Source organism: Hippopotamus amphibius, chromosome 11, assembly GCF_030028045.1.
Source record: "Hippopotamus amphibius kiboko isolate mHipAmp2 chromosome 11, mHipAmp2.hap2, whole genome shotgun sequence".
Lineage (NCBI taxonomy): Eukaryota > Metazoa > Chordata > Mammalia > Artiodactyla > Hippopotamidae > Hippopotamus > Hippopotamus amphibius.
Window position 1 is genome coordinate 113,025,716 of NC_080196.1, and position 23,576 is coordinate 113,049,291.

Genomic DNA, 23,576 nt, shown 5'->3' on the forward strand with positions numbered 1-23,576 from the left:
GAATCTGCTGGTATCTTCTGCGGGTGAAAACATCCTGCTGCATATTCCTGTTATTTAAATCTGGTGATAAACTTTGTTTGAAACCGTTAAAGTACTAAAGTATCAGCACCAGAGAAAATCATGTGTGTGTGTGTGTGTGTGTATGTCTATGAGTGTGTGTGCTTGTGTGTACGTATGTGTGTGTGTATTGCTTGTACGAAGTAATAAGTATATAAAAATACTTCCCATTACTTTTCACTTATTATTCAACATGTTTGGTTTATTTCTTAAAATAAACAAGAATTATAGTCTTACTCTTGCTCTTGGACAAGTAACAGAAGATACTAGCAAAACACTGAAAGCTTATGGGATGAAAGTAAAGAATATGAGGAAAAATGAAAATCAGAGGCACATAAACTGACTCATCTCAATGGCATGTCCCTTTTTATGCAGAATCAGAACAGGATGGAGATATTCATGCAACAGGGAGACCTCAGACTGTCTAGACCAGGGTTTCTTGATGCTACATGATTGGTATTTTAGGCTGGATAAACCTTGTGGGGTAGAGGCTGTCCTGTGTGTCATGGATGTTTAGCTGCCTCTTGGTCCTCTACCCAGGAGATGCTAGTAGCCCCTGCAGCTGTGATGACAAGAAATGTCTCTAGATACAGACAAAGGTCCTGACGATGGGGAGGGGGGTCCCCCTGGCTGACAGCCACTGGTCTAGACAAAGAGAAGTAACCGAGAGGGAGTGAAAATCGTGAGTTCGTTTACAAACATATAAGATGGTGATACGTTTTTCACGAAGATACTTTTTGAGTCATCAAAACTCCACTTTTAAAGAATAATTTGGAAGCAGGGACCATCTGACAAGGATTAGAGACTGACTGAGAATTAGATTTAAGTTAGTTATTACAGCAAGTGCTGCCTAAGCAGTGGTTTCTTAGATGTGACACCAAAAGCACAAGCAACAAAAGAAATAATGGATAAACTGGACTTCGCCAAAATCTGAAACTTCTGTGCTGCAAATGGTACCATCAAGAAAGTGAAATGACAACCCAGAGAATAGGAGAAAATATTTGCATATCACTTATCTGATAAGGGTCTGGTGTCCAGAATACATAAAGAGTTCCTACAAATAAACAACATACAGACAAATTAGCCAATTAAAAAAGTGGGCCATAGGAAAAATGCCTGAAAAAGAATTTAGAGTAATGATAGTAAAAATGATACAAAATCTCGATAACAAAATAGAGAAAGTACAAGAACCAGTTCATAAGAACTCAGAAAAACAAACAGCAATGGATAACAAAATAACTGAAATTAAAAATACTCTAGATGCTATAACCAGCAGAATGACTGAGGCAGAAGAACGAATAAGTGAGTTGGAAGATAGAATGGGAGAAATAAACGCCACAGAGCAGGAAAAAGAAAAAAAAATAAAAAGACTAGAAGACAGTCTCAGAGACCTCAGTGATAACCTTAAATGTACCAACATTTGAATTATAGGCATCCCAGAAGAAGAAGAAAACAAGAAAGGGTCTGAGAAAATATTTGAAGAGGTTATAGTGGAAAACTTCCCCAACATGGGAAAGGAAATAATTCACCAAGTCCAAGAAGCACAGAGAGTCCCATACAGAATAAACCCAAGGAGAAATACACCAAGACACATATTAATCAAACTAACGTCAATTAAACACAAAGAAAAAATACTAAAAGCAGCAAGAGAAAAGCAACAAACAACATATAAGGGAAAACCCATCAGGATAACAGCGGACCTTTCTACAGAAACTCTGCAGGCCAGAAGGGAATGGCAGGATATACTGAAAGTCCTGAAAGAGAGAAACCTACAGCCAAGAATACTCTACCCAGCAAGAATCTCATTCAGATTTGAGGGAGACATCAAAAGCTTTCCAGACAAGCAAAAGTTAAGAGAATTCAGCACCACCAAACCAGCCTTACAACAAGTGCTAAAGGAACTTCTCTAAGTAGGAAACACAAGAAAAGGAAAACATCTACAAATACAAACCCAAAACAATTCAGAAAATGGTCATTGGAACACACATGTCAATAATCACTTTAAATGTAAATGGATTAAATGCTCCAACCAAAAGACACAGACTGGCTGAATGGATACAAAAACAAGACCCTTCTATATGCTGCCTACAAGAAACCCACTTCAGACCAAGGGATACATATAGACTGAAAGTGAAGGGATGGAAAAAGATATTCCATGCAAATGGAAGTCCAAAGAAAGCTGGAGTAGCAATACTCATATCAGACAAATTAGACTTGAAAGTAAAGACTATTAAAAGAGACAAGGAAGGGCACTACATAATGATCAAGGGATCCATCCAAGAAGAACATATCACAATGGTAAATATCTATGCCCCCAATATAGGAGCACCTCAATACATAAGGCAAACGCTAACAGCTATAAAAGGGGACATCGACAGTAACACAATATTAGTGGGAGACTTGAACACCCCACTTACATCAATGGACAGATCATCCAAACAGAAAATAAATAAAGACACACAAGCTTTAAATGACACATTAGACCATCTCGACTTAATTGATATTTATAGGACATTCCATCCAAAAACGACAGACTACACTTTCTTCTCAAGTGCACACGGAACATTTTCCAGGATAGATCACATCTTGGGTCACAAATCAAACCTCAGCAAATTCAAGAAAATTGAAATCATATCAAGCATCTTCTCAGACCACAATGCCATGAGACTAGATATCAATTACAGGAAAAAAACTGCAAAAAATACAAACACATGGAGGCTAAACAATTCACTCTTAAACAACCAAGGAATCACTAAAGAAATCAAAGAGGAAATCAAAAAATATCTAGAAACAAATGACAACGAAAACACAACAACCCAAAACCTATGGGACGCAGCAAAAGCAGTTCTAAGAGGGAAGTTTATAGCAATACAGTCCTACCTTAAGAAACAAGAAAATGATCGAATAAACAACCTAACCTTACACCTCAAACAACTAGAGAAAGAAGAGCAAAGAAACCCCAAAGTGAGCAGAAGGAAAGAAATCATAAAGATCAGAGCAGAAATAAATGAAAAAGAAAGGAAAGAAACCATAAGAAAAATAAATGAAACTAAAAGCTGGTTCTTTGAGAAGATTAACAAAATTGATAAACCATTAGCCAGACTCATCAAGAAAAAAAGGGAGAAGATGCAAATCAACAGAATCAGAAATGAAAAAGGAGAAGTCACAACGGACACCTCAGAAATACAAAACATCATGAGAGACTACTACAAGCAACTATATGCCAATCAATTGGATAACCTGGAAGAAATGGATACATTCTTAGAAAAATACAGTCTTCCAAGACTGAACCAGGAAGAAATAGAAACCATGAACAGACCAATCACAAGTACAGAAATTGAGGCAGTGATTAAAAATCTCCCAACACACAAAAGCCCAGGACCAGATGGATTCACAGGCGAATTCTATCAAACATTTCGAGAAGAGTTAACACCTATCCTTCTCAAACTCTTCCAAAATATTGCAGAAGGCGGAGCACTCCCAAACTCATTCTACGAGGCTACCATCACCCTGATACCAAAACCAGGCAAAGATGTCACAAAAAAAGAAAACTACAGACCAATATCACTGATGAATATAGATGCAAAAATCCTCAACAAAATACTAGCTAACAGACTGCAACAGCACATTAAAAAAATCATACACCACGATCAAGTGGGGTTTATCCCTGGGATGCAAGGATTCTTCAATATACGCAAATCAATCAACGTGATACATCATATCAACACACTGAAGGATAAAAACCATATGATCATTTCAATAGATGCAGAAAAAGCTTTTGACAAAGTTCAACATCCATTTATGATAAAAGCTCTCCAGAAAATGGGCATAGAAGGAAATTACCTCAACATAATAAAAGCCATATATGAAAAAGCAAAAGCCAACATTGTTCTCAATGGAGAAAAACTGGAAGAATTCCCTCTAAGAACAGGAACAAGACAAGGGTGTCCACTCTCACCACTGTTATTCAACATAGTTTTGGAAGTTTTAGCCACAGCAATCAGAGAAGGAAAAGAAATAAAAGGAATCCAAATTGGAAAAGAAGAAATAAAATTGTCACTCTTTGCAGATGACATGGTATTATATATAGAAAACCCTAAAGACTCTACCAGAAAACTGCTAGCACTAATTGATGAGTTTAGTAAAGTAGCAGGATACAAAATTAATGCACAGAAATCTCTTGCATTCCTATACACTAACAAGGGAAGAGCAGAAAGAGAAATTAAGGAAACTCTCCCATTCACCACTGCAACCAAAAGAATAAAATACCTAGGAATAAACCTGCCTAAGGAGGCAAAAGATCTGTATGCAGAAAACTTTAAGACATTGATGAAAGAAATCAAAGATGACACAAACAGATGGAGGGACATACCATGTTCCTGGATTGGAAGAATCAACATCGTGAAAATGACTGTACTACCCAAAGCAATTTACAGATTCAATGCAATCCCGATCAAATTACCAATGGCATTTTTCACAGAACTAGAGCAAGAAATCTTACGATTTGTATGGAAACGCAAAAGACCCCGAATAGCCAAAGCCATCTTGAGAAGGAAAAATGGAGTTGGTGGAATCAGCCTTCCTGACTTCAAACTATACTACAAGGCCATAGTGATCAAGACAGTATGGTACTGGCACAAAAATAGAAAGGAAGATCAATGGAATAGAATAGAGAACTCAGAAGTAAGCCCAAACACATATGGGCACCTTATCTTTGACAAAGGAGGCACAAGTATACAATGGAAAAAAGACAGCCTCTTCAATAAGTGGTGCTGGGAAAATTGGACAGCAACATGTAAAAGAATGAAATTAGAACACTTCCTAACACCATACACAAAAATAAACTCCAAATGGATTAAAGACCTACATGTAAGGCCAGACACGATAAAACTCCTGGAGGAAAACATAGGCAGAACACTCTTTGACATACATCAAAGCAACATCTTTTTTGACCCACCTCCTAGAATCATGGAAATAAAATCAAGAATAAACGAATGGGACCTCATGAAACTTAAAAGCTTTTGCACAGCAAAAGAAACCATAAACAAGACTAAAAGGAAACCCTCAGAATGGGAAAAAATAATTGCCTATGAAACAACGGACAAAGGATTAACCTCCAAAATATACAAGCAGCTCATGCAGCTTCATACCAAAAAAACAAATAACCCAATCCACAAATGGGCAGAAGACCTAAATAGACATTTCTCCAAAGAAGACATACAGATGGCCAACACACACATGAAAAGATGCTCAACATCACTAATCATCAGAGAAATGCAAGTCAAAGCCACAATGAGGTATCACCTCACACCAATCAGAATGGCCATCATCACAAAGTCTGGAAACAACAAATGCTGGAGAGGGTGTGGAGAAAAGGGAACTCTCCTGCACTGTTGGTGGGACTGTAAGTTGGTACAGCCACTATGGAAAACAATTTGGAGGTTCCTTAAAAAACTACAAATAGAACTACCATATGATCCAGTCATCCCACTCCTGGGCATATACCCAAAGAAAACCATAATCCCAAAAGAAACTTGTACCATAATGTTTATTGCAGCACTCTTTACAATAGCCAGGACATGGAAGCAACCTAAATGCCCATCAACAAATGAATGGATACAGAAGATGTGGCATATATATACAATGGAATATTACTCAGCTATAAAAAGGGATGAGATGGAGCTATATGTAATGAGGTGGATAGAACTACAATCTGTCATACATAGTGAAGTAAGTCAGAAAGAGAAGGACAAAAATATTGTATGCTAACTCACATATATGGAATCTAAAAATGGTACTGATGAACTCAGTGACAAGAACAAGGAAGCAGATACAGAGAATGGACTGGAGAACTCGAGGTATGGGAGGGGGCGGGGGGTGAAGGGGACACTGAGAAGAAGCGAGAGAGTAGCACAGACATATATATACTACCAACTGTAAAACAGTCAGTGGGAAGTTGTTGTATAACAAAGGGAGTCCAACTCAAGGATGGAAGATGCCTTAGAGGACTGGGGCAGGGAGGGTGGGGGGGACTCGAGGGGGGGGCGTCCAGGAAGGGAGGGAATATGGGGATATGTGTATAAAAACAGTTGATTGAACCTGGTGTACCCCCAAAAAAAATATAATAAAAAAAAATATATATATAAAAAAAAATAAACCTAACAAAAACAAACACAGAAAAAAAAAAAAAAACTGTTTCATGAAACAAAACTTATGGTTTCTCTGAGCAATAAGGTTGATATTTTTCACCTGTATTCTATTTTATTTTAATATGTTGTCTTTCATTTAAAAAATAAACTATTTTTCACCTGCAAAAAAAAAAAAAAAAAAAAAAAGTGGGCCAAAGATCTGAATAGACATTTCTAGAACGAAGGTGTATGAATGGCCAATAAGCACATAAAAAGATGCTCATCATCTTATCCATTAAGGAAATGCAAATCAAAACTGCAAGATACTGCTTCATGCCCACTAGAATGGATACAATCAAAAAGACATAACAGTAATTGTTGGTGAGGATGTGGAGACGTCAAAACTCTCCTACACTGGTAGTAAAATGGTGCAACCGCTGTGGAAAAAGACTTTGATGGTCCCTCAAAAACAGCTACCATCTGACTCAGCAGATGCATCCTTGGTATCTACCCAAGAGAAACGAAAATATACATCCGTGCAAAAACTCGTACACAAATGTTCACAGCTGCATGATTTGTATTACCAACAGGTGGAAACAACCCAAATGTCCACCAACTAGTGAAAGGGTAGGCAAAATGCGGCGATTTCCGACAGTAGGATGTTACTCAGCAGTAAAGAGGAAAGAAGTACTGACACATTCTACAACACGGATGAACCCTGAAAACATTATGTAAGTGAAAGAAGCCACACACACACACACACACACACACACACACCTGTTTTGTGATTGCTATATAAGAAATGTCCAGAATAGACAAATCTATAGAGACTGAAAGTACGTTAGTGGTGGCCTGGGGCTGGGAGTAGGGTGGGGTGGGGAGGGGCTAGAATGATTAAGCTGAATAGATTTATGACTAAAGGCACTGAAAATTTTTTTCCTACTCAACATTGTGGACCCCAGAGGAAAAGAATGATGACATTACAACTCTCAATGAGATGAGATTTCAAATCCAGGACCCCTTTTCTAGCTCTGTCTGGAAAACACAGGAAGCACTTTTGATAATATGAGTATATGGAAATCCAGGATTTTTTTAAATTAAGAAGCTAGAAAAGAGAAATGAAAACATATGTTCACACAAAAACGTGTCCATAAGTTTCTGTCTCCAGCAGCGTTATTTATAATAGCCCAAACGGGGAAGCAACCCAACTGCCCATCGACAGATGACTGGATACACAAAATGTGGTATGTCCTTACCAAGGGATACTATTTGACCTTAGAAAAGAATGAAGCACTGACACACAACGTGGAAGACCATTGAATACACTATGCCACGTGAAAGATGCCAGACAGAAAAGGCCATGTATTGTATGATACATTCATACCGAATGTCCAGAATAGGGACCTCTAGAGACGGAAAGTAGACTAGCGGTTGCTCAGGGCTGGGGGCTGGGAGGCTTGGTGGGGTGGTGACGGCTGTAGGGGTGATAGCTGACGCATACAGTTCCTTTGTGAGGCGAGGAACACGTTCTCAAATCGACTGTTGTGATAGTTCCAGACAGCTATGACCACACTGAAAAAGCACCGAACTGTACACATTAAATGCGTGAACTGTATGGCATGTGAATCACATCTCAATAAAGATATTTTAAAAACCTTAAAATATGCTTAGTTCGCAAGGTAGTTAAAACACAACGTTGTAGCATCACTAAAGGGAGTTTACAGCTACATGTCTGAGGTGTTTGCGAAGCTATTATCCTGGATTACGAAACGGTCCTTTTCCTACTTAGTTTAAAAGCCGCACTCTCTGGAAGACCATTTTGTGGCATAATTAAGGTCGCGGCGTTCTTCATTTTTTATTTTATTTTATTTTATTTATTTTATTTTATTTTTTTAAGAACTTTTATTGAGATACAGTTAACAATCAACTGCATATATTTAGAGCGTACAATTTGGAATCCCAATCTCCCAATTCATTCCCCCCAACCCTCCCCGCTTTCCCCACTTGGTGTCCATATGTTTGTTCTCTACACCTGTGTCTCTATTTCTGCCTTGCAAACAGGTTGATTTGTACCATTTTTCTAGATTCTGCATATATGTGTTAATATACGATATTTGTTTTTCTCTTTCTGACTCACTTCACTCTGTACGACAGTCTCTAAGTCCATCCACATCTCTACAAATGTCCCAGTTTCATTCCTTTTTACAGCTGAGTAATTTTCCATTGTACATACGTACCACAACTTTTTTATCCATCCATCTGTTGATGGACATTTAGGTTGCTTCCATGTCCTGGCTACTGTAAATACTGCTGCAGTGAACCCTAGGGTGCGTGTGTCTGTTTGAATCATGGTGTTCTCTGGGTATATGCCCAGTAGTGGGATTGCTGGGTCATATGGCAGTTCTATTTTTAGTATTGCAAGGAACCTCCATACTGTTCTCCATAGTGGCTGCATCAATTTACATTCCCACCAGCAGTGCAAGAGCGTTCCCTTTTCTCCACACCCTCTCCAGCGTTTACTGTTGGTAGATTTTCTGATGGTGTCCATTCTAACTGGTGTGAGGTGATACCTCACTGTAGTTTTGATTTGCATTTCTCTAATAATTAGCGATGGTGAGCAGCTTTTCCTGTGCCTCTTGGCCATCTGTATGTTCGCAGCGTTCTTTAAATAATGAACGCAAAGAAAGGCGCGCAGGACTTTAACACCGATGTTTACAGGTCACAGCAAAATAAGTATTAACTAGTGTCACAGTAAAAATGTTTACCGAGGCTGGTTATGTAACTGGACATTCTAACGTCTATTTTAGGAACACAAATATCCTGCTATTTATTCCTGGAAGTTACTGCTCTATCAGCTGATGAAGAGGATGAGAAGGATAGTGACACAGGAAGGGTGCCTCATGGAGGGAGGAAGGGTGGTGGGCTTTGTTCAGTGCAGCTCTTTTACTGAAAAACAGCTTGATGGTCGGGTGAACTGAAAGTTTAATTAAAATGCACTTAAAGCCAATTCACAAAAGGGCATTCATTCAGTCCAAAAAGAGATTCTACATTTTTAAAAACAGAATAAGGCAATGGAAAACTCTGATTTTCTTAATTTGAAAGTAAATACATTTCCTTAGTTTTATATAATGAAAACCTCTCCTACTTAATTTTCCTGAACATGCTCTCCTACGCCTGCACACAGGTATTTAACGGCTTCCTGTGATGCAGACAGGGTAGAAGGGGTGAAAGTCTAGGACTGGAAGATGTACCTTTGCTCAAAGGACAAACACGTTGATATATCAGAGTCTGACCGCTTTTCTGAATATTTACCTCCGCTCTGCCAATCTCTTCAGCCTCCTCCGTTTCCTGCTTCACTGTGAAATGGGCATAACGATACCACCTATCTCGTGGGGTCACTGTGAACACGAAATGGGTCCACACGTGTCGTGATTGTAGCCGTGTCTGACCCTCAGCCAGCGCAGTCAACGCTGGAACAGCACCACTATTTATTTTACACTTATGCATCTTCTGACTATTTTCCACATTCTAGTAAAGGTGGAAATAAAATTTTCTTAAGTAAAAAAATCAGGTTTTAATGTGCATGTCAATGCAATAAGACTGAGAAGTAAAAGAGAAAAAAGAGAAATTTCACAGAGAACTCTGATTGTACCTGTGTTCTGGTTCCCATGCTCGAAAGGAACAAACTCGTTTTGCAAAATGCAACTGTCACTTGCCTCGGCAGGTGCTTTTCTTCGTAGCTGAGTGCTGTATCCGTGATCACCGAGGCGAATCACCGAAACAGAAAACCTGCTCAGACTTGCTCCAGGAGATGGAGAAACAGTCAGGCCAAAGCTGGTTTCCACCCATTCAGGATCAGCATGAGTCACCTGAACTTGATTAAGAAACCACGTGCGTCTCAAGAATTTCACGCACACAGTGTTGTAGCTGCCGACCACCAAGACTAACACGATCGATTCCTTAGGAGAGGGCATGCGACCTTCTCTGCAAACGCACATTCAGGGAAATCTGGTTTTTCAGGCCACAGACCTTGTTTCATAATTGACAATAAAATCAAGGCAGAGTACAGTTAGGAGAAGATACAAAAAATATTTTGGAAACCCTCTTTATGGAGGAAGCAACTCATTTCTGAAGGTCAGGTGGCAACTAAGTTGTCTAGGAAAGATGCAGATCAAATGGATTCTCTGTTCTCTTCATGAAATAATACTTCTACTTTAAGCACCAGAGGAATTGTGACCTAAAACAGTCACGTTCAGCCTCCTAATTTTTTAGAGCATGCTTATAAGCTCAAAAACAAAAACATACAAGGAGAGATGGAATTTCTCTTAAACACAGAGGGTTGGTAAGAAAGGCAAAAGACACAATGTTCCTGCACAGAGTAACTAAATGTTTCCTCTCCAACAAGGAAATGAGAGGAATCTCCCCATTAAGAGTGGTTCATCAAAAAGCAGTGTTACACAGCTGTGAAGCGACTACACCCAGACTGCAAAAATAAAGCACGGTTATAAACTCCTGGACTATTCTACAAATCCCATGTCATATTTCACCTTGAAAAACATTGTGATAAATCTCTTTAAAAAAAAGACTAAAATTGTCACAAAGTAGAATAGAATAAAAAAAAAAGATTTCCTGTGGGACACTCCTCACCAGCAGCTGGAGGAGGCAGGAAGGACCCCTCCCTGGAGCCTCCAGAGGGAGCACGGCCCCACTCACACCTCGATTTTGGAATTCTGGCTTCCAGAACGGTGAGAAAATGAGTTTCTGTTGCTTTAAGCCACCTTCCAGGTGCTGATTCGTCATGGCAACCACAAGAAGCTAGTACAATACTCCAGGAAGCTGCACTGTCTTTCAGGCTGGAAGGTACCACCCACTGCGCCTCTCAGGAATACTTTCCTTGTGGCCTGACAGCACGGACGCAGCTTTGAGAGTTTGGCTGAAGCGTCTGCCTGAAACACCCACAGCAGGTGACCACAGGACGGGTCCAGGCCCTCAGCCCTTCGCGCCTGACCCGGGACGCATCCGCCTGCAGGGCAATGTGATTCCCCAGCTCACTGGGGGCAGCTGCTCAGCTGGGTCTCTGGCGTCCATCCTACAGCCAGGTATTCCCTTCCGGACACAACAGCACGGCCAGCACGCTTCCCAACCTTGGTAGGCTTTCCTAAAATACGAGCTGCGACTCTCCTGCTGCAGTTGAACCGGAGGCAGTGCCTCCGGGTGGCGGTCGTGCTGTCCCACCGCCACTCTCCTCGCTGGACGCTGTGGTGGCGGCTGGCCGGAGGGCCTCTGCCATTGGGAAGGAGGGTGCAGACGCGGGGTCAGATCTTAACGCTTGGCCCTGCGCTTGCCTAGGCTGAGATGAACCCCTTTCCTCCTTTTCCAAACAAAACCACCATTTAGCAGAGCAGGCGTCCCCTGCCACCCTCAGCGATGGTCCCCTCTCCAGGGTGCCGCTTGCATCAGCCGATGAACGCTCTCTTAGAATTCCAACATCAAAAGCAAAACAGCCCCGACGGGCTTCCATGCCCCTGCCAGCCACGCCCGGCATCCCGGCTCCTCTTCTCCTCACCACTTCTCAAGGAGGTTTCTGGGCCACTGTCGCCAGTCTCCTTCCCCGATTACTCATCGGGTCTCACTGCCACCACGCCACCAAAACATCTCTAGCCCCGGGCAGCAGGGACCCAGGCTGCTCCATCCAACAGTCAACCCTCTGTCCTTTTCTGAGCTGGATTCAGTGCTCGCGGACCGGTGAGATGCTTCTGACACTCCCTCCCGGACCTAATGACTCACGACAATCCCCCCAGCTCTCGGCTGCCCCGCCTGGGTCTGCCTTGTGGGTGCCCCTCACCGTTCTGGTCCCAGAGGTTGAAGTCCAGGCCTCAGACCTGGGCTCCTCTCTAGACCCGTCTCCTCAGCTGATCTGAGACTTTACGTGTCTTGGACGTTTCTGCTGATGCTCTTCGCGAGGTGAGCACGGAAGGAGCGCCTCAACCTCGCCTGTCCCTCTGCCAGCCTACCCTGCCCACGCGTCCTCACCGGCGCACAGGCGAGCCCCCAAAGCCCAGGCCCAAACCCTCCGACCGGCCCTTCACTCCCTTCTCTCTCTGACGTCCCGTTCATCAGCAGATCCTACCGGCTCTTGCTTCAGAGGTAGCTGGAACTTGATCGCTTCTCAAGGCATCTACCGTCCCCCCGGGCCGGGCACCATCACCTCTCAGAAGGACAGCTCCCGGGGCTTCGGCACGGCCTCCGGCCCACCGTGATCCAGGCCTTTCCCTGCCCACCCGGCCTCCCCTCTCACCCTCTCCAGCCCTGCGTGAGGCCTGCCGCCTCTCCTGATGCACTGAGGAAGTGGCTGGCTGGGCTCCTGCGCCTGCGATGGCCTCCACCTGGGCTGTTCTGTCCGCAGAGACCTGCGGGGCTCCCGCCTCCACCTTCCCGGCCTTTGCTCGGTGTCGCCCCATCGTGGTGGTTCCCAGGTGGCCCTCACCCCTGCCCTCCTCAGCCCCCAACCCCACATCTCTCTCCTGAGCCCTGTCACCCTCGGAAGTGCCTTGCGCGCATGTTGATGTGTTTATTTTCTGTCTCCCCGATTTCAATACCAGCCGGTGCGGGCGGAGTCACCGCCACGGGGCCCTGGTGAGCAGATACGGCTGATGGGGCCCGCTTCTGACACTCTGTTAGTAAGATACCGCCCTGGTTCCTGGGAGGCAGCAGAATGTGACTCTGTGCCAACACGTTGGCTCCGGACACCTCTATTTATTTATTTATTTATTTATTTTTTCCGGATGTATTGTTTACTTTGATAACACCTACATTCATAGTAAATAATAAATCTTTGCTATGGATTTTCTAAATGCTAAAGTATTTTTTTAAAGTGTACAATCTGATATTTTTTTTCTTATTAATAATGCTGACACCTCTTACTTTTTTTTTTTTTTTATTTATTTATTGGCTGCATTGGGTCTTCGTTGCTGCACACGGGCTTTCTCTAGTTGCTGCGAGTGGGGGCTACTCTTCATTGTGGTGTGCAGGCTCCTCATTGTAGTGGCTTCTCTTGTTGTGGAGCACGGGCTCTAGGCGCATGGGCTTCAATAGTTGTGGCTCATGGGCTCTAGAGCACAGGCTCAATAGTTGGGGCTCACGGGCTTAGCTGCTCCATGGCATGTGGGATCTTCCCAGGGCAGGGCTCGAACCCATGTCCCCTGCATTGGCAGGAGGATTTTTTACCACTGCGCCACCTAGGAAGTCCCTCTTACTTTTACTTCATCCAAAGGAGGCAGTTTGGGGCTGTATTTGAAGACGTCTCCTTCCCAGCAGGTACTTCCAGTAGTAGCAACCAGCCCCAGCATGGTTTGACGTCCACCACCGAGATCAACTTGGACGCCGCGCACTGAGAAGACGCCACATAAGCCGACCCGCTGGCCGTGCGGTGCCCAGGGGCCCCGGGGAGGTGGGCACAAGTGGGCCAGTCTCTGCTCCATAGGGCTTGCATTCCAGGCCGGGGAGGCAGAACCAGCCAGAGAGAGAAAGGGAACCCGATGTCTTGGGTGGGACGCCAGCTGGAGGAGAGGAAGGCGAGCAGCCGGAGAGAGGAGCGGGCGGTGGGGGCAGGCGGCGGGCAGGGCAGGGGGACAGGAGGGCGGGGGGGCAGGGGAGCGGGGGATGAGGGGGGCAGGGCAGCAGAGGCCAGCCCCGCGGGTTTGGGTACGGGGAGAGCTCGAGGCTGTGCCAGCAGGGACGCGCCTCAGACTGTTTCCTGATAGAGGCAGATTCCTAACAACACCCTGGAAAACAACACTGACGCACGCCTTCTGCTTTTAAATTCCAAGACGTGGGTATTCTGTTAAGGGATGCAGCGCAGCTCCGAGACGGTGACGGGTGAACACACGCACATCTGTGAACCGCCCGGGCTGCCGTCCTCCTCACTCACCACGCGTGATCAACATAATTCCCAACGCGCCTTATCTGTTTCCTCACGGCGTGGGTTTGGTTACAGACGACGTGTGCGAAGGCGTGATTTAGGACGGATTAAATAACAGAGTCTGTTTTGCAAGTATCAAAAGCCACAGAAACAATAATGGATTTTATCGAGATTTTTGTTTACCTGTATGACCATGAATTTAACGTGGGTACCAAATCTCAATGAGGAGAGCGGCGCGGTAGACTCACCCAAGCACGGAGCCTGGGCTGGGGCTCAGAAGGCGTCCACACAGCTGCCGACGGACATTCTGCGGTGTTGGAGGCTGGCAGGCGGGCGAGAAAAATGCCACACGTGCTCAGACACACACACACACACACACACACACGCAAACACAGAAGGATACGTTTTCACAAACGTATTCCAGCCTACAAGATCTCTCACTTCCAAATTTAAACTTTTAAAACCATATTGCCTTAGTAAATGAGTGAGAAAAGACAGTTAGCGTCATTCTGAAACCTGGATTTTTAGGTCTTGTTTCACTTAAAACATTGTAAGAGGGTTTGATTAGATATAGAAAAAAGTTCTTCCTTAATAACAAAACAAGCCCAGAGTTTTCCTACGCGACGACAGGCTTTTCACTCTCAGAGTCTGAAATAAACTTGTCTTTAAAGATAAAATTACATGGTGGCCTTTCTGAAATTACCTGGCAGGGATGAGAAATGGCAGCTCAGGGAGGCTCCCGCGGGCACACAGAGCGGCGAGCCCTCCAAAGACTGGCGATTAAAGCAACCTACCCCCAAGCCCTTTCCCCCGTGCGTCATCCTGGACCCCCTCACCTACAGGGGGGCACTCAGTACACTTCCCACTCCCAGGAGGTCTGACGCATCCACCGTCTGGAAAGGAGAGCTCGCGCCCTAGCACGTTCTCTCAAGCCGCTAGGAGCCCGCGAGTGCGTACCCGCAGCGCAAGCCTTAGGATCACGTCCTCGGTCGAGAGTAAACCCCAACCTGAGCCTGAAAACTCTCATGCAAAGCGTGTCCATCATGAGCTCAAACGCTTGCCCAGCTTGAAGAAAACCTATTGAATGAAGTCAGCGCTGCCTTGGCTTGTTCTGTGCAGCGTGTCTGATGACAGGCCGACAGCTCTGGCTTTCCTCCCCCCGTCCTGGCAGCTCTCATAAATGACTTAGCGTCCCAGCCACAAGGACACAGGAACCAGGGGCCATGACGGGGAGAGGGAAGCAATGCGGAAGGACTGCTCCGAGTCCAGCTGGAAACAAGAGGAGGAGCAGGTGCGTCCCACGGTCACTGGGCTCCTGATCCCACGTAACCAGCTGCCGGAGGCCCAAGAACGTGAGGATAGACGTGTGGGCGGCTTGAATATCCAAGAGCCGTCCCCTCGGGGCACAGTCCGCTGTGGCTGTAGTTCCCACCCAGAGGACAGTTTCATCGTCACGTCATTTATAAAGTTAACGACAGGGTTACACATATCCAGGGTTAAACATATCCAGGGTTAAACATATCCGTTCTATTGAAGGACTTTTGTGGCCTAAAGCCAGCTGCTTGCAAATTTGGTCACGGTTTCTGATAAAAACTAGGTTTGCAAACTAACTCTCACCCCTAATAAGCCCTTTAATAGGGTGAAAGGACACAGAAGACGTGCCTCACTGGAGTCCGAGGGCCTCGGGTTTTCGAGCCCTCACCCCTAAGCCGGAGGCCTCGAGGTCCCTGCAGACTGACGGCGGGGGGCTCCTCCCTTAGCAGCTGAGCTCGGAGGGGGGCCCCCGCCCCGGGCCGGGGTCCACAAGGCCCTCCCTAGGATGGGGCGCTGGGCCGGGAGAGTGCAGCGGCCGGGCGGGAGCGGCCACGTTCGCAGCCCACGCGCTGCGTGCCCGCCTGCTGGATCGCTGCTGCCCGGGGCACCACTTCATAATCGCCCCATTAGTTTTATTAAGGGCTGCTGAGGGGGCGGTTTGCTGGCAATGACACCCACGGCTACTCCTCACTCGCATCTGCACTTGTGAGGCCTCACGCCTAACACCTGCTGACAAAGGTGCGAGCGTCCTCAGTTTCTCCGAGGAAACAACGTGCCCAAATCAGACGTGACCTCAGGGGCGTGCTTGCCGCTCGAGACCGTGATGAGAGACTTCGGCTTCATCCGAGGGCAAATCCGTGCTGACCTGGCACGCCGGAGAACGAGCCGTGAAGGAAGACGCGGTAAGGCTGTGCTCACAGCCCCCCTCTCCCCCCGGGGGCACCGCAGCCGTCCCGCGGGGCACACACCCCCGGCGGCCGGGGGGGCCGCACCCCCTTCAGAGGCGATTTCACAAGCCAACCAGGAGTGAGATATTCATTTATATTCCAGTGACTCATCCTCAAGTCAGAGACAGATCCCGTGCTGAGTTTTCCACGACTGTAACCAGGAGGTTACTGATTCTGGGGAGGCCTCTTCAAAAGGATGCATTTTCTACACTGTTTTATTTCTCTTTTTAGGAGCTCACTGAACTTCTCCTGGAAGCACTGAGTCAAGCGGGTAGGCTCCTGCATGTGCGTGAAACTCAGAAGCAGTTACATAAATGGATGCTTTTTCAACGTGTGTTTGCCAGTCCTGTAGCAGGCAGCCCCCTTCAGGGGCAGCCGTGAGGCCCTCCCGGCGGAGGTGGGCAGAGGCGAGACCCGCCCCGTCTGCTGGAGCTCAGTGCTCACAGCGCTGTCCTCTGCAGTTGCTGGTGTTTATTTATAAGGGTGTGTGTTTTCAGAGGATTTCACCTTCTGAACTCAGTGCTCACTTCTGTATGAAATTGTATGACTCGGAGAAAGACCCAAGTTTTGTCACCGAGAAGAAGGAGCGGATGGCAGGGTTCTGGGGACCCTAGAACTAGGCGCACGCATCCAGCACCCGGCAGGACTGCACTGCCCCTTGACACAGGCGGCTCTTTAAAGCTAGATTATCTCAAAATAAATAACGTTAAAGATTTGGTTCTTCTGTTGTACCAACAACATGTCACGTGCTTCTCAGCCACATGACAGCCTCACTGGGTGGCACGGGCACAGGGCAGATGGTCCTGGGTCAGGGCTGCAATGGGGGGTCTGCAGGGTGAGAAACAGAGGCGTGGCAGCTCTTGGTACAGCGCACCATCTCCTGCTGGAAGATGCTTTAATGCTGTGCAGCTGAGGTGAAGGGGAATTCTTCATGGGTTTGTGTGTGAGATACAGATGGAGACACAAATAGAAAGGCAGGGAGAGACAGACAGACAGACAGACAGACAAAGGGCTCTGGGACTGTTGAAGACAGACATAATACAGGGAAAGTCTGCCTGCACCTCGCAGTCTAAGACTTTACTAGACGTTGACTAGATCTTTCCGTCTATCTGAATATCAGACTAGGTTGGTGAGTGGCTGCGGGGAGATACTTCCTGCTTTTCAGCCTGCTAAGCTTATAAACACATATTATTTGATTAACTTAAGAACTACCTGAGTTCTCAAAAAATAATTGTTGATGGGACGTGCCTAAGACAACGGAATTACACGGGGGTGGGTCTAACAATTGCCGACACGCTGCAATCAAATCAGACACGTAAAATTTCCAAGTGGGTCCCCTGCTCGAAGGTGCAGCGGCCCCATCACGCAGGCCTGGGCGACGGGACGGAAGTTTCTTAGCAAACCCGCTTCCCCTTCTGTGACGTAGCCATGGTGACAGCGGTCGGCTCTAATGAGGAACTGCAGGAGGAGGCACGATGTGGGGAGAAAACAACGCTGGATGTGGGGTTCTGAGGGGCCCACGTGTGCCGTTCTCAGGATGGGTGGGGGGGACGACAGCCTGCCCTGGGCTGGGGCCCTCAGGGGAAGCCGGCCAGCAGCCGCCCGGCCTGGAGCCGGTGGTGCGGAGGGCACGCTGGACACCCGGGCGGCCGTCAGTTAGGATCCCCCCACGGCAGCACTGGGGGCGCCGAGGAGACACATCCACGAGCAGCACGCCCGCGGCACCGAGCGTCCACGTGGGAGAAGGGAGGACAGCACTGCTTTAAAGCAGGAGGATTCCTCCTTCCCGAGGCTGGTGTGACCAGCACAGGGCCCCCTGCACACGTGAGGCCACTGAGGGCGTTGCACACCTGGGAGCAGGTGCTGCAGGTTACGGTTCTGTAGAGAAACCAACTGAGGGATGAACCCCGGGCGGGATTCAGCCGTCCCACAGCTGGGGTGTCAGCCGTATTTTCCCATCAAATCTACCTTTTCCATCTCTGTGCTGGGGGGAAGGGCTGAGCTGCTGGGTGCCTCTGCGAGTTTGCAAACGACACCTCTCACTCCTGGAAGCAGCCCAGCAGCTCACCAGACGACGGGGTCTGACGGTGATTCAATGCAGAACGCTTCCCCAGGGGCGTGATTTTCCCTGGAGAGGCGGCCAGGCGGCCAGCACGCACCAGGCTTTGAAGAACAGCTCAAATAGCGCATCAGTTTAATTGGAAACACAAAACAGACCAACAGGCTACTCCCCGCTGTAAAATTCAGACACAAATCTAAATTCTGCACTTGCTCTCAGACCTTGTTTTTTAATGGGGTATCTGTTTTCTTAAGCAGATTAAATCGAAAACTCCAGAAACAGGGCTGGCACCTTTGGAGAAACTTTGTGAGTCAGAATTGTAACATACTTCACTGATAGTTGTTATATGCTGACATGATAATTTGGGCTATATTAAGTTAAAGAAAATACATTAAAATTAATGTCTCCCTGTCTCTTTACTTTTTGTGTGGCTACTAGAATATGTAGATGTCCACGTGTGGCTCTCCTTCTATCTCTGCGGCTGATGCCGACCTACAGGGACACAGAGCTGCCTCCGAAGGCTAGCTCCTCCTCTCATCCGTCACCTGGCCTCGGGCAAGCCACCCGGGCCACTCTGAGGGACCGTCACGGGTAAGATGAAGGTGATGTTTAGAGGGTCAGGGTGCGGAGAAGGGCTGGCTGCGTGAGTGCAGCACGTGGAGGACACAATCTCTAAGCCACTGTGCTGTGGGGACTGATGGGCGCAGTGAGAGCCGGGCGGGGAAGCTTCTGGACCACGGGCCCCACATCCTAAGAGGCAGTGGGGGTGATGGCTCGTGGATCTGGGGCCTGAGAGGTTAAGGGGCCTGCGAGGGAGGCCTTACCACCTTAACAGGGGAGAAGCGAATGCCCCAATCTCATGACGGGGAGGGGCCAGGGCCGCGGCAGTGTCCCCTGAGGGTGACGGGTCAGAGGCTGGCGGCAAACACCAGGAAGAGCTGGAGACACGTCTTTCTCTAACCTCACAAACTTCCCGCTCACTTCCAGGCTTTATCAAATAATACAGACGTGACAGACGGACGCGTGTTCCCCAAATACCCTCACGTCGACGTCCTAACCGTCCAGGAGTCAGGAGGTGGCTGCACGTGGAGACGGGTATTTACAGAGGTGTCAGGTAAAATGAGGCCACAGGCTGGGCCCTAATCCCACAGGACTGGTGTCCTTACACGAGGAGAGGACACAGGGAGAGGACGGCGTCCACACACCGGGGAGAGAGGCCTCGGGAGGACCCAGCCCTGCCCACACCTTGATCTCAGACGTCCAGCCTCCGGGGCCGGGGAGGAATAACCGCCTGTCGACCAGCCCTCGGGCTGGGGGCCTTGTGGCAGCAGCCCCGGCGCGGATGCCGGAGCCCGGCGGGCACGGGCGCTCAGCGTCCACCGGCTTCCACAGCAGCTGGCGTGTCCCCCACGGCATCGCCGGAACACCCGACGAGCAAACCCACAGGTCAGAGACAGACACCGGTCAGAGCGACGCCGAACGAGACCAAAGCCCGCCGCCGCCTCCGTGACGGGTGTGGACACGGCCTAAGCGCCAGCTGCTTCTCCCGAGGACCGCGGGCCAGCCCCGCTGCCGCGCCGACGGTGGGCACAACGCCTCCCTCATCTCCTCCGCCCGCGGGCCCCCCGGCTCCGGGCGCTGCGGGCACGGCCGACCCAAGGGCGGGGGCTCTATGTGTAGCTCCTGGAACCGGTTTTCCTCCTGGAGCCTCCGCGGGCAGGGCCCCTGAGAACCCTGTGTCCCCTGGGACGTGGCAGCTCCGACGTGTCCTTCCCCGGTTCTGCCGAAGGACCACTGTGGAAACGCACCGCCTGACAAGGGGCCGGTGAATTACGGAGCGGGGCTTTCTAGAAACCAAGGCCACCAGGACCCTTCAGGAATCAGGGAATCCAAGGCCGGCAGGGGTTTCTTCATCTCTGAGAGAGAGAACTCCCTGAGTGCCTCTGGCTGCCCCCAGGGACGGGGTCTCCCTGACCTCCGCCACCCACACTCTGCTCTCTGACGGGGCCCCGAGGCCGGGCTCGCAACTTGACCGCTGCCTGGGTGTGACTCTGTCACGTGCTAACACACGAGGCTGGAACAGGGAAATTCCAGACCTAGCCCCTCCGTCTCGGGCTCCTTCCTGCATCCTGACACGTCCTCTTCGGGAGGAGAGAGAAGCCCGTGGGAAAGCAGTGGGGCGTCACGGGGAAGATCCCGGCAGCCGGAGGCTGCGTGGTCCTGGCGGGGAGCGGCCGCGGCGCCTTCCCCAGCCGGGCCGAGGGGAGCAGCGGGCTCCCAGCAGAGCAGGAGGTCAGGACACGAGACCACCGTCTCCTACACCCTCCGCAGGCCTGCACGTTTCAGGAAGGTAGCAGGCAAGTGCGTGAGGACGTGGGGCTGACGGAGGAGATGGGCGTGGGGAGCGGAGGAGGGGCTTGGGCCCCCCGGGGGGAGGCAGCAAAGAGGCCAGAGCTGGGGGGAGGCGCGGGGGCCACCCCTGCTCCCTGCAGCCACCCGCTCTGCTAGCAGGTCAACAACCAGCTCTCGGACACAGGCAACAGCCTTCCATCCGCGCGCGCGTGAGCGGGAAAAAAGCCTCGCAGCATGACGACAGAAACGTGCAGAAAAGCAAACAGCAGGGCACGCGCTCACGGGATGTCTTCGCTTCTGGTTTAAGTCGATGGGCTACGTGACGCCACAGAGCACTCCCTCCACCAGGCCTCAGACATTGTCTATCAAGTGACAAACAATGAAAAGAAGACAGATGCGACGTGTCACAGCTCTCGGCGGGAACCCGTGGTGGTAAACGCCCAATTTAGAAAAAAATCCTCAGAATGTTAAAAATTAGCTTTCAGAAAACAAAAGTATGGGCTCTACTGTTGCTCAGAAATTTGACTTTGGTGAACTATGTTTTGGGGAAACTGTATTTTAGTGTGTTGCAACATCCAAGGACAGGAAAGAAACGGCAAGCCACAGAGAGGTTTTGAGAAGCAGACTTTCAAATCAGTCACTCTGTGCCTTAAAATACCACGTGTTAACAGGATGGGGCTCTCTGAGACGAGCTGTTTTTCCACTTTCACTCTCAGCTGAGACTCTATCCTCCTGGTGCAGACGACGCCCAGACCCACGGTCTTCACAGCAACGGAACACAGTCGCAGCTCAGAGTCACAGCGCGATGACCAGGGACACAGTTCAGGCGCAAGTTACAGAAAACACGTGACTCCCCATTCACTCATCACTAGGACACTTTACATACTTAGAAAGTTGGTCCTCCTTTCAACAAGGAGGGGAGAATTCCAAATCAATAATAACATCATAAACATGTAAACCCCTTCTAGTTGACCTTGGGCCTGAGGTCCTTAGGAAAGAAACTCTGTAACATTGTTTTATAAACAATGTGCTCTCTCAAGTGTTTAAAACATTTTATAAGACAAAATATGAACAAAAACGGTATGTAATCATTTACTTACATGAATGGCTTGAAAGTAAACGATGGAAAATTACCCACTTGGCTGATAGAAACTGAGTCCAAATGCAGATCAGAGAAGGACCCACGGGGGCAAAGTTCATTATTATTAGATAAAACCTGTACTACAGAACCTCGGCAAAGAGGCCTTGTGGCCACACGGTCACGTGATTCCATCCAGTGGACGTGTGTGAAGCACCTCTCTGTGCACGGGGGGCTGGGATCCATCCTTAGCATCGTGACATTCTGAACGGTCACCTGTCCTGAGTCAGAGGACCAAAGAACTGGAACAATTAACCTCTCCCCCTACAAACTAGGGTGGATTCGCAGTTCTGCACACAACGTCAGGCCTGTTTCCTCATAATCTGAAATGATTCTCTGGTGGGCAGAGAATGAGGCCAGCAGGTGCCCTGGTGACGGGTCATGGGTCCGAGTGGCTCAGGGGGAAAGAGGCTGAGAACGACTTTCCCAGTCACTCGGGGGGATCCAAGGGGACGCAGAGAATCAGCACCAAACGGGGAGGGGTTGCCTGTGCACTAAGGCGGAGCGCGCGGAGGCCAGGCCAGAAGCGCACAGCAGGTGCACGCCGAGTCGCCGGGGGATCCGGGGGATTTTTATTTGCATTTTTCCCATTTGCTCTCCTGCATGTTCCAAACATCCTACAATAACAGTGTGGCACGGGAAGTGGGGACCGAGGCCTCCGGAAAGGCCAGGGACGGTGAGATCGCAGTGGCCTGGGGTCCTGGCCGAGGAAGTCGGCTCCTGGTGTGTGTGCTGAGGACTAGCGAGCTGAGCCCTAGGAGTTTCTGAGGCAGGAGGACAACAAGCCAACGGTTTCAGCGGAGAGCCCTGCAGCCACAGGGCACGTGAGGAGGGCTGGCGCGTTGGAAGGGTGTTTGACCCGGATCACTTCTTACCTTGTGTGCCTTCTCGGCACCGACGTCTCGCTTCCCTGCGTGGTTCCCCATCCTGAGCCCCGGAGGTCTTAAGATGCTGAAAGAAAAAGAGAGGCCGTTAGCCTCGAAACTGGTACTTTCAGAGTTTTCGAAATCGTTTTTCAATCAGCACAATCCCATCTCATTTCTGAGAAAAGAAAACAAAAGCCCCCAAACTCAAGAGGCGCCCAAAGTCTCATGAGTGAGTGTCACTGTCCTCTGATTCCTGGCAAAAAGCTGCAAAGCTCGACAGCTGCCCAAACGCAGATTCTGTCCAGCGACAAACACGGTTCAGTGTGCTTCCTCGTCCATAAAGCAGACCAGCCCATCTCCTGAGCTCTCACAGACTGTGCACGAGCCCGGACGGACAGACGGAGGTACCCCTCATATTCGGGTAATAGAAGGAGAGTATCAGAGATGCAGAAAAGCGCAGATGCTCCTAAAAGTAAAAATAACAAGCTCGATGCTTGAGGAATGGTGTGGGCACAGAAAGAGCGAGACCCGACCAAGTCCTGCTTATCGGACAAGCGTCCCAGGAATCTGCAGAATTTGTAGGGAAGATAACGTTGGATTTAAAAAAGCACATGTTCCTTATTTGTATTTTCTAACCCAAACTTTAGCAGCAAATTTATTATTTTTTTCCTCCAGAAAGGCACAAGACTGAAGAATTTAGCCAAACTCATTCCACACGATCCCTCATTCCACCCTTATCCCTGGCCCTGCACGAACCAGGGGGGCCACCTGCACCATCACCGAATACTTGTCAC

At 48.3% G+C, this 23,576-nt stretch overlaps 1 protein-coding gene across 11 annotated transcripts in view; it reads right to left on the bottom strand.

Moving 5' to 3' along the window:
* The window catches only part of MBP (myelin basic protein), a 113,443-nt gene that overhangs the window by 64,919 nt on the left and 24,948 nt on the right, over window positions 1-23,576 (bottom strand). For all 11 annotated transcript variants that reach the window (XM_057698246.1, XM_057698252.1, XM_057698245.1 and 8 more), the window contains exon 2: window positions 22,792-22,867. In XM_057698246.1, coding sequence (XP_057554229.1) covers window positions 22,792-22,842 — 51 coding nt within the window. In that variant the 5' untranslated portion in view covers window positions 22,843-22,867. The remainder of the gene's footprint in view (window positions 1-22,791; window positions 22,868-23,576) is intronic.